The sequence below is a fragment of the Emiliania huxleyi genome (genome assembly GCF_000372725.1).
Source record: "Emiliania huxleyi CCMP1516 unplaced genomic scaffold EMIHUscaffold_47, whole genome shotgun sequence".
Taxonomy (NCBI): domain Eukaryota; phylum Haptophyta; order Isochrysidales; family Noelaerhabdaceae; genus Emiliania; species Emiliania huxleyi.
This window is the reverse complement of record NW_005198467.1, coordinates 269584-279473: the sequence shown is the minus strand read 5'-3', so window position 1 is coordinate 279473 and position 9890 is coordinate 269584. Positions and strand designations below refer to the sequence as shown.

At 63.5% G+C, this 9890-nt stretch overlaps 3 protein-coding genes across 3 annotated transcripts; 2 read left to right on the top strand and 1 right to left on the bottom strand.

Annotated features, from left to right (window-relative positions):
* Positions 1-407: 407 nt before the first annotated feature.
* EMIHUDRAFT_103183 (hypothetical protein) lies at positions 408-911 on the top strand (the record flags this gene model as incomplete). Its single annotated transcript, XM_005768041.1, has 1 exon — positions 408-911. The coding sequence occupies one exon, from the start codon at positions 408-410 to the stop codon at positions 909-911; it is 504 nt and encodes a 167-aa protein (XP_005768098.1).
* Positions 912-2818: 1907 nt separating this feature from the next.
* Positions 2819-3880, bottom strand: EMIHUDRAFT_103182 (hypothetical protein; the record flags this gene model as incomplete). Its single annotated transcript, XM_005768040.1, has 2 exons — positions 2819-3496; positions 3878-3880. 2 exons carry the CDS (start codon positions 3878-3880, stop codon positions 2819-2821), a joined length of 681 nt encoding a protein of 226 aa, XP_005768097.1.
* Positions 3881-4827: 947 nt separating this feature from the next.
* Positions 4828-6004, top strand: EMIHUDRAFT_436725 (hypothetical protein). The gene is made up of 2 exons (XM_005768039.1): positions 4828-5647; positions 5683-6004. Exons 1-2 carry the CDS (start codon positions 5151-5153, stop codon positions 5978-5980), a joined length of 795 nt encoding a protein of 264 aa, XP_005768096.1. The 5' UTR covers positions 4828-5150; the 3' UTR covers positions 5981-6004.
* Positions 6005-9890: the final 3886 nt, after the last annotated feature.

Here is a 9890-nt window from a genome sequence, read left to right as displayed (position 1 = left end):
ACGCCCGGAGGCGTTCTCGAGACGGGAGGCTGGCGCCTGACCGTCGGCTTTGCGGCTGCGACCATCGTTTTTGCCCTCTACGCCGCCGCGACGACCGACTTTGGCGACGGCGGCGCGGATGCGGCCTCCTGCACGGGAGACGAGTCGCTGTGCACCCGCAAAGAGATCGAAAACAGCAGGTTAGCAGAGATCGTCGCGAGAAACAATGAGAGAGCTCTCTCCTCCTCTCTGGCCGGGCGGCAAGAATGAGAACAGCTCTGAGTCATTCTCCAGTAGTGGTGTCTGGTGAAGGACTCTAACAAGAGGAATCAGAGTACAGAGAGCGATTTTGTTTTGTTGGAATCAGTCGCGAACCGTGGATCGTGGGACGCGCGCCACATCCGACCCTCGAGATCCGACCATGCTGCATGCAGCTTCGAGAGCTTGAACACAGGGCGCGCCGGGCGACGGAGGCTGGCGGGCGCGCCGCGAGCGAGGCCGAGCGCGCGGAGGCCCCGCGGGCGCAGCTGCGCGAGAACATCCAGTACGTGATGGCCGGGCTGCGGTCTGCAGCTGCGCAGGCGCGCAGCCAGGCCGGGTCCAAAATGGGGGTCGAATACTCGCTGCCCCCGGAGAGGGACGACGGGTATCGACGCGGCCCCAGCAAGGTGTACGCCACAGTTCCCCAGGGGACCGTGGCGACGACCGTCGCCTCGGACTGGCTCGCGAACGAGCTGGCCGAGCACGGAGAGATCGATGCGGCATACCGCGACCGCATAGTCATGCACCTGATGACGGCCGCCGGCGCCTCGGCGCCGGCCGACGCCGTGTTCAGGTTCACGGCTGGCGACGCGATGCAGACCGAGGACGACGACGAGGACGCTGACCGCTCCGAGGATTATTCCGACGACGGGAGGGCGTCCGACTTGTAGCTGGCCTCACCCATATCTTACCCTCTGCCCCCCCCTCCTGCTACCCCCCAGGCTAGATGGTCACAGATAGCCCCACACAGCCCCTTACCCCTTCACCCTCGCCTCGCTGGTGTTTCTGAACACGTAGACGACCACGCTGTGGGGGTTGTGTTATAGGAGTAGGAGTGTGGGGTGCAGGTTGCTCACCCACGGCACCGGGCCGGTGCTTGCACTTTGAATGCCGTGGGGCTCCTGCCCGTGTCCCGGGCGTGGAGATGCGAGGGTCGCCCCCCCTTGCCCCACCACTTTGTGTGTGTGGAGACGTTTACCTTACCTTACCTTACACAGGGTCGGTAAGAGGGTTCGTGTGTGAGGTAAGGACGTAAGGTAAGGTAAGGTAAACTTCTCCACACACACGAGGTGGTGGGGCAAGGGGGGGCAACCCTCGCGTCTCCACGTCTAACGACAGGAGCCCCACGGCATTCAAAGTGCAAGGCCCGTTGCGCGCGCCTTCGAGCTTCGTGAGTGAAAAATTTCACCCTTTCATTAAAAATAAAAAAAAACGGACACCTCTACTGTGAGATGGGTAAAAAGGAACAGGTCCCCGCCCTTGCGATCTTTGTGCAGGGTTCTTTGTGGGTGTGGTCGGCGACTAGCCGGGGTCGTCCTCCCGATGGGGGACTAGCACTAGCCGTCTTCCACATGGTCCCTCGGGTCCCTGCTGCTCCTAATCTCTTCGTACATCCTCCTGCTGATCTCCGCAACGTCCTGCTCCCTCCCTCGTCTCGCCCTGCGCGACTGTTCCGCCTCACCGTCGTCTGCCCTGCGTCGTCTGGTGACGGGTCCTCCATAGTCGGTGGTCGCCGCCGCCCCTCCTCGAGCCTCTTCCCAACGTTCCCTCGGCGTTCGATGCCGTCTGGTCCGACTCCGCCGTCCCCGGGTCTGCCCTGCCCTCGTCTGCACTAGCTTCTGCCTCGTCATCACTGGCGCCTCTCCTCTTCTTTCTCCTCTTCTTGTATGCTTTGTGCCCTTTCATGTGTGAATTCATGTGAATTTCACATGAACCGTTTCGGCCGCCCCCGCTTCACTGAAAATTTCACAAGTTTGCATCCAAACGCGGTGAAAGCGACGAAGTATAGAAAGGAGAGAGCCCAACCGAGTAACTAGTGAGAGGAGGTGCGAGAGCAGCTTGGTTCGTGTGTCCTGCTCGGGGCTCAGGCGCTCGAGGACGTGTGTGTAGCCTCAATGGTCTTTTAATGCGCGCCCCCGCCGAAATGCAAATACACCAACACGCGAGATGCGTCGACAGCGACGCGCACGACCTCTTAAGGAGCACCGTGTCGTTAGGGTTAGGGTTAGGGTTGGGGTTAGGGTTAGGGTCAGAGAGTCCAAGCCGTTGTGTGCAGCTTTTAAGAGCGAATGGTCCGACCGTTGGGCCTTTATAGCCTGCTCCCCATCTCACCGCGGGGTACGTGGTGTCTGGGTCGAGAGTGCTAGTCACTGTCGGCGTGCAGGCGACGCGACCCTTCGAGTCGATGGAGGCTACGTGGCACGTGTTGCCTCGTACGATGTAGAAGGTGTGATTGTTATCGCCGTCGACTAGCACTAGCCGTCTTCCACATATCATACATGCATGCACACATACTATATAGTTTGCTTGCTCCTTCTAGCCGAGTATAAAGTGTATACTGCTTGCTAGGACGTAGGGAAGAGCCTCATTCTGCTCACCATGTTGCTGAAAAGCTTACATGTTGCAAAAAAAGCTTATAGCGCGGAGCGCGGTGGGAGGGCTGCTTCCTACTTGTAGATACTTACCAACGGGACTAGAATACGCGACCGCCGATGGCAAGCAGGCCCCCTCCTCACTCCTGCCTCATCCTCACTCCTGCTCGCGCCCACAAAGCGGTAGCCACCCCACGCGATCCCACTCACGGGGTCCACGCACCCGTATCTGGAACATCCAAATCCATGCGAGCCAGCAAGCACGAGAAGCAACAGCACGGAGGAACCACCTCAGTCGACCACCACCTCTTCTCTACGTACCGCACGCTGATCCCTTGTGCACGCACATGCGCATCGAGCTCGTCGAGGTGCAGCGAAAGCAGCGGAAGGGTGTTGTCGGACCAGTCGCCCGCCTGAAAGGTGGGCACGTAGACGGCATTGCCGTAGTTGCTCTTGCAGTTCGAAGGCGTGTCCTCGACGATGATCGTGCGGTCGCGCGTGAAGCCAGCCGCCGCACGCTTCTTGCCGCGCCACACCTTGAGAAGCGGCTTGATGTAGTCGCGCGCCGGATGCAAGTCGAACATGTGCTCGATCGGCTTGCGCTTGGCGCTCGCCCTGCTCGCTGACCACACGAACGCCCACGGTCGTGGCCGGCCGTCGGCGTCTGTGAGCACGTGCTGCGTCACGTGTCGGGCCCAATCGCTGCCCGCGTGCGTCCAGATGGCAACGGCGGCAAACGAAGAGAAGCAGTCGTCGAGAAAGGCATCGACGCCTGGCCGCTTGTGAATGACCGTGTCGAAGTCGGTCGAGTCGATGAGCGTGCCGTCTATGTCGAGCACAAGCGCAAGGCGCGCTGTTGCCCTCGATTGTGGGCTGCTGCTTGCCTGAAAAATGGCTTGGGCGACTCGTGTCAGCCGCTCGGCCGGCCGCGTCTGGGTCTCCTCTGGGTAGGGACCACCTTGTTGTAGTTACGGCCGGCCAGCTGGGACTCGGACTGCCGCGCGAGCCTCGGCCCAGAGCACGTGTGTCGTGTCTCTCGCCCCGCCCCGCCGCCCACATTATTAGGCAGGCAGGTTGCCACATTAGGCAGGTGCACCAAGGGTCTGGGACCGCCGCGCGAGCCTCGGCCCAGAGGGCCAGGGCTGGCCCGTCGATGAGATACCGTAGTATCGTCACACGTACACGTGTGTGTGCGTCGTCCTGCGTCGGTCCCTATCCTGTCCGTTTGGCCTGCGGGCGTCTTTTTGTTTGTTTCACGACGACACCATTTGCCACCGGGAGCGCCAGCAAAGCACCACCCACACGCCGCAGCCACACACACACACACACGCTCCAATTGCTCCCACACCCGCACACACGCACACACGAACGAGCACATGGCAAAGCAACGCCCACCTTACAGCGAAGGGAGTCGAGCAACAGAGGTTGCTCTGCAGCCGGCCACCTATATAGCACCGAATACCGGGGAAATTAGACACCACAGAAAACACACACGCCGACGCCCGAAGTGTGCCAAGAAGGACGTCATTAGTACGAAACCTCAGAAGGCCATGGGCGCCGTGAAAACATTTCCTCGAGAGCACAGAGAAAGGCAAAACCGAACCTCCTTGCGCAGTGACCCTCGCTAAGTGTCGCCGTCATCGGGGCACGCTATCCTGAGCTGTGCAGTCAGGGCAAGCGAGGGCGAGGCGCACTCCCGTCTCTCGACTCCTGTGTACGGATGGTGACTGTCCCTAGTCTCGGAGGCAAGGGCGAAGCTAAGAATATTTAATTTTTCATATTGGTCTAGTAAATGAGGCGTAAAACAAGGGCCCGGAGGGTCTGACCACGAGTCTCTGGGGGGGTCCTCGGCCATGACCCCCCCCCTAGCATGTGGTGAAGGCGCTGGGGGGGTCGGGACCCCCCCCCTAGCCGAAGGGGCGCTGTCGAGGTTCGCCGAGCGCGGCGAAATCCGGGGACGCCGTCACCGACGAGCGCGTTGGAGTATTCACTCCGGACAAAGACGGCCGCACGCACACGAGCTGCGGTCGTGCGGCCGTCATAGCGGCGAGGCGCAGGACCGTCTGTGGCGAAGTGGGTCGCGTCCCCGGATTTCGTTCAACCCACCCTCCACACCCGTCTACTCGTAGTACTACTCCACACATAGACATTCTCGCGCGGCATTTTTCTCGCGAGAGGGCTGTCGCTCGCCCGCTGATGTCCGACAGCGGGACGTGTGTCGCAAGGTTTGTAGTTCACATACGCAATATACACCCTCCGACTGGACACTGTAGCGCGACTCACTCTAGGAAAGACGAGTCACCGCTAGATGCGTTCCCCCGCCCTGCTGCTTTGCTCTCGTTCACGACACGACCCCCCCCCCCTACCCCCCGCCCCGCCTACTCGCTCGTCGGCGCGGTGGCAAGCTTGAAGGGCTGCGCGTCCGCCGGGACGGGTTCCTCCTCTGCCGCCTCCGCCGCCGCCTCGCCCGCCTCGCCCGCCTCCTCCGTCATCGGTTCCTCAGCAGCGGCCGAAGGAGCCGCGGCGAAGCACTGGCCGATGCGCGGCGAGACGAGGTTCGAGACCGATTTCTTGAGCGCCGCAATCCAGCCCTCCTGCGCTGCCTCGCCCGCCTCCGCCTCCGGCTCCGCCTCGGCCGCCTCGGGCTCCGCCGGCGCCGCCTCCGCCTCGACCTCCGCCTCCGCCTCGACCTCGGCGTCCGCCTCGACCTCGGCGTCCGCCTCCTTGCTCTTGCGTGGCGACAGGATGGTGGTGACCTTTGCGAGGAAGGACGGCTTCTTCGTCGTGGCGGGGGCCTCGTCCGCGCCCGCCTCGGGGGCCGAGCCCTCCGCGACTGCGTCCTCAGCGTTCGCCTCCTCCGGCGCCGGCGCGTCCGGCGCCGGCGCCTCAACTGCCTCGTCTGCCGCCGACTCAGCGTCGTCCTTCTTGGGCAGGATGCTGGAGAACGCTTCCGCCACCTTGTCGGTCATGGAGCTCGCCGCTGCCGCGATGCCCTCAAGAAGGTTGGGCTGCTGCTCCTTGGTGTCCGCCTCGGCGTCGGCGGCAGCCTCGTCAACCACCTCCGATGCAGCCGCCGCGTCGCTCGCCGCCTCTGCGACCTCAGAGGCCTCAGCGGGAGTGTCAACGGCCTCGGGCTGAGCGTCATCGGTGCCAGCCTCGACAACGTTCGCCGCGATGGGGAGGCCGACGGCAGGCGCATCCACGATGTCGTCGTCGTTGACAGTCTGTGGCTCGGCGGCCTTGAGCTTGTCCTCGATCGGTTCGGCAGCGCCAGCCTTGCCCTTGGAAAAACCGTACTTGCGCAGGTACGAGATCGGATTCTTCTTTGCGAAGACCATGGCAGAGGCTGGGTTAGGAGGCTGTTGTGAGCAAGTCGGACTTGGCGGAGAGCAAGGATCCGCCTCGTTTCTCTCGAGGTCTCGAGCTTGAGCACTTGAGCACTGGATAGGGTCGATTCCGCATGGTACGGGACCCCTCGATCGTCTCGCCCACCCTCGCTGGTGTGTTCATTGGGGGGGGTCATAACAAACACGGTACAGGATCGAGGTGCACGCTGCTGAGGCAGTGTCGTCCCCCCTCTCCCCGACGGCGATGGCGGTGTGACCGATCGAAGGTCGGTCGCGTTCAAATGCCCGGAACGGCCGTCTCAGAGAGAGATTTTTGAAATCCAACTCATATCGCACCCAGCGTTGATCGTGCCGCCGCACCACCAGCCAGCCTGGTAGTCGTCGTACGCTGTTTGAGTTAGGGGGTATAGGACGGGATCGCGTGTAGATAGGGGGTAACTACCTATTGCAAGACCAACCTACCTACCTATCTGGGAGGGGCCAGCGTGTGAACAGTTAGAAAGCAATCGGACGATGGGTTCGCATCCTCTTCACAGCTACCTGGCTACGAACAGGATACTACAACTTATCTACGATATCACGTGTATCTAAGAACGATATGTATGTGTAGTAGAAAGATGAACAACAGTCGAGAAGCGTGTGGAATGACGACGTGAACGGCGGCTCGCAGAGGGGCATCCACGACCACAGATTCAGCCGAGGTTGCCACCCGCCGGTATCGGTTCGCTCCACTTTCGCTTCTCGCGCCTGCCACGCACCGCGCCGACACGGGGAACCAAGCGTGACCAAACGCAGATGATCATTTTCGCCATCCGCTCGCTGCTGGCGACGCCGCTGCCCGGCTCGGCCCTGTCGCCGCCGCCGCCGGGCGCACCGAGCTCTCCGCCGCTGCTCAACCTGCTCTTCTTCTTGCAGGACGACACCGGCTACAACGACTTTCTCACCTCCACCGACTACGCCGGCGTTTACAGCGACGCGAACGCCCTGTGGCGGCAGCGAGGCATCCTGGTCGACCGGACGTACGCGGATATGGTTTGCGCGCCCAGCCGGGCGTCCTTCATCGCCGGCCGGCCGAGACACCTCGTGCAGCCCAAGGTTTTTTCGCGCTCGCAGGAGGTGTGTACACTAGCGCTGGCAGCACAGGCGTAGCAGCAGCGGCAGCACAGCAGGCCATTGCTGGTTTGATACTAGGTGACGCTGATGCAAAAGCTCAGCTCCACTGGCTACCTGAGCTACATGGTCGGCAAGTGGCATTGCGGCGTGCAAGCGGCTCACCTGCCAACCTCGCGCGGCTTCAACCGCTTCTTCGGGCACACGAGCCGGACGGATCTCACACACTGCTGTTCATCGCTATGAGTGACATCATTGATTAATAGGCTGCTCGAGAACCCGCTCGCGTACGACTCGGTTTGCGGCCATAAGACGAACAAATACAACGTGTACTACATGGAAAACACCGCCTTTGAAAACAGCGCCTCCTCTGCTCTGGTCCGATCTTAGATGCTGGGCGCGTGCCGGGCCCTGCCGGGCGCGAGATGGCGCGTGCCGGGCCACTACCAGTCTCAAGAGAAATCACGACGATCACGTCCTCTCCCCAGTCTCTCTCCCTGAGGTGTCCGTGGTTTCACTCAGGACCCCTTTATGCGGCGGCACTACGCGGACGCCGAGGACTACTACTCGCCGACCGAGCTGCAGGAGGAGGCGTTCCGCTTCCTGAACGACCACGTTGCCAGGTACGGGAGCGCCGGGAAGACCGCCGGCGTGCCACTCTTTCTGTACTTTGCGACGAACGCCATCCGCGATTCCGGCGACGACGACTCTCATCCGAGCCGTTTCTACGCCAATTGCACGCACGTCGCGAACCCGCAGCGCAGGAATGGGTGCGCCGCCTCGGCGACCATCAACCTCGCCATCAGCGAGCTGACGACGTACATGGACACCCTCTCGTCCGACGACTGGCTCGGCATCGTCTCGAGCGACAACGGAGGCTCTGCTTGGAACTTCAACTCGCCAGGAAACAACTATCCTCTCCGAGGGAACAAGAACGAGATCTTCGAGGGGGGCGTGCGGGTGCAGAGCATGATCTGGGGGACCTATCCGCCACTCCTGTCGAGCAGGATGATTGGACACACGTACTCGGCGGGGTTCGTAACGATTTTCGATTGGCACGCGACCTTTGCGGAGCTCGGCGGCTGGACAACCGCAGGTGGCGCCGAGGACGACCACATCAACAACGGGGTCAACTACCTTGGCGACATCTTGGAGAACCGCACCGCGCGTCCCGAGCTGCTGTTTGTCAGTGGTTCCGGCTCAGCCTTTCTCCTCAACGGGACGTACAAGCTGCTTGAGGCAGTGCCGTACGGGCCAGAGTCGATGAATGGGCCCAACTTGGCAACTAAACTTCGGGGGCACGCGTGGCCGGTTCGGGGCGCCAGCACAGAGCTGTACTTTGCCAGCCAGATCGAGGTTGCAAGCAGTGCTTCTTATCCGTCGAATGAGGCCACGTGCCGAAAACATCTCGGCAAGTACACTGTAGACTCATGCGGACGGCTCCTTTTTGACATCGAGGCCGATCCGGAGGAGTCCACAGACCTTTCCGGCTCAGACGTCGAGCTACTGAACCAGCTGATCGATCGGCTGCAGCGAGCAAAGGCCAGCAGTGCCGGGCTAGTGATGGCGCCCGACAGCGATATCGGCCCCGATGGCACGTCGTGCGCATCTGCGCCCTCGTGGGACATCCCGACTTGCGTGCGGGCCACTGACGTATGCCAAAACGAGGACGTCGTGGGCGGATCGTGTGCCGAGGAATACGGCTTCCGAGGCCAGCCGCTCTGCGAATCGCTTCCGCCCTCGCCGCCGCCTCCCTCCGCCTCTCCCTCCCCGCCACCTCCTTCCGCGTCGCCGTCGCCACCGCCACCCTCCGCCTCTCCCTCCCCGCCGCCTCCCTCCGCCCTGCCTGCGCCGCCGCCGTCCGCCTCGCCCTCTCCGCCGCCGCCGTCCGCCTCGCCGTCGCCGCCGCCGCCTGACGTGCAGCTGCTCGACCTCCGCGCCGCCACCACGTACCAGGACTCGAGCTTGTTCGACAAGCAGGCGCCCGTGAGCGACCTGTCATACGCCGACAGCACGACGGGACGGCCGTGGGCCGATTGCGGCCACTACACAAGCCAATGGTGGGGCGTAGACCTCGGGAGCGAGGTGTATGTGCGCTACGTGCGGCTGCAGAACCGCAACGACTGCTGCGCGGAGCGGCTGACGGACGTCGACATCTATCTCGGCTCGACGGCGGAGACGTACACGGGCAACGCGCTGGTGAAGTCGGACGTGAGCGTGTCGTCGAACGTGATGTTGGAGGTGGAGATCAACGCGCTGGGGCGCTACATCTACCTCAACCGGCCGTCTGCGGCGGGGCTGACGGTGTGCAAGTTCTACGTCTTCGCTTCGCCCGCGCCGCCGTCGCCACCATCACCGCCGCCGCCGTCCGTGCCGCCCTCCCCTCCGCCCCCCTCCGCCTCGCCGTCGCCGCCGCCGCCGTCTGTGTCGCCCTCGCCGCCGCCCCCGTCCGTGCCGCCGTCACCTCCGCCGCCCTCCGCCTCGCCCTCGCCGCCGCCTCCCTCCGCCTTGCCGTCGCCTCCGCCACCGTCCGTGCCGCCCTCGCCGCCGCCGCCCTCAGCGTCGCCCTCGCCGCCACCGCCGTCAACCTCGCCGTCGCCGCCGCCGCCCTCCGCCTCGCCGTCGCCGCCGCCGCCCTCCGCCTCGCCGTCGCCGCCGCCGCCGTCGGCCTCGCCCTCTCCGCCGCCGCCGTCGGCCTCGCCCTCCCCTCCGCCCCCCTCCACCTCGCCGTCGCCGCCGCCCCCGTTCGTGCCGCCGTCACCTCCGCCGCCCTCCGCCTCGCCCTCGCCGCCGCCTCCCTCCGCCTTGCCGTCGCCTCCGC

Excerpts from the sequence above, each read along its gene's own strand:
- EMIHUDRAFT_436725 (XM_005768039.1), top strand. The coding sequence starts at position 5,151 with ATGCGCGGCGAGACGAGGTTCGAGACCGATTTCTTGAGCGCCGCAATC. Across the intron at positions 5,648-5,682 it reads TCCTTGGTGTCCGCCTCGGC|CCGCCGCGTCGCTCGCCGCC; the intron begins GTCGGCGGCAGC and ends CCTCCGATGCAG.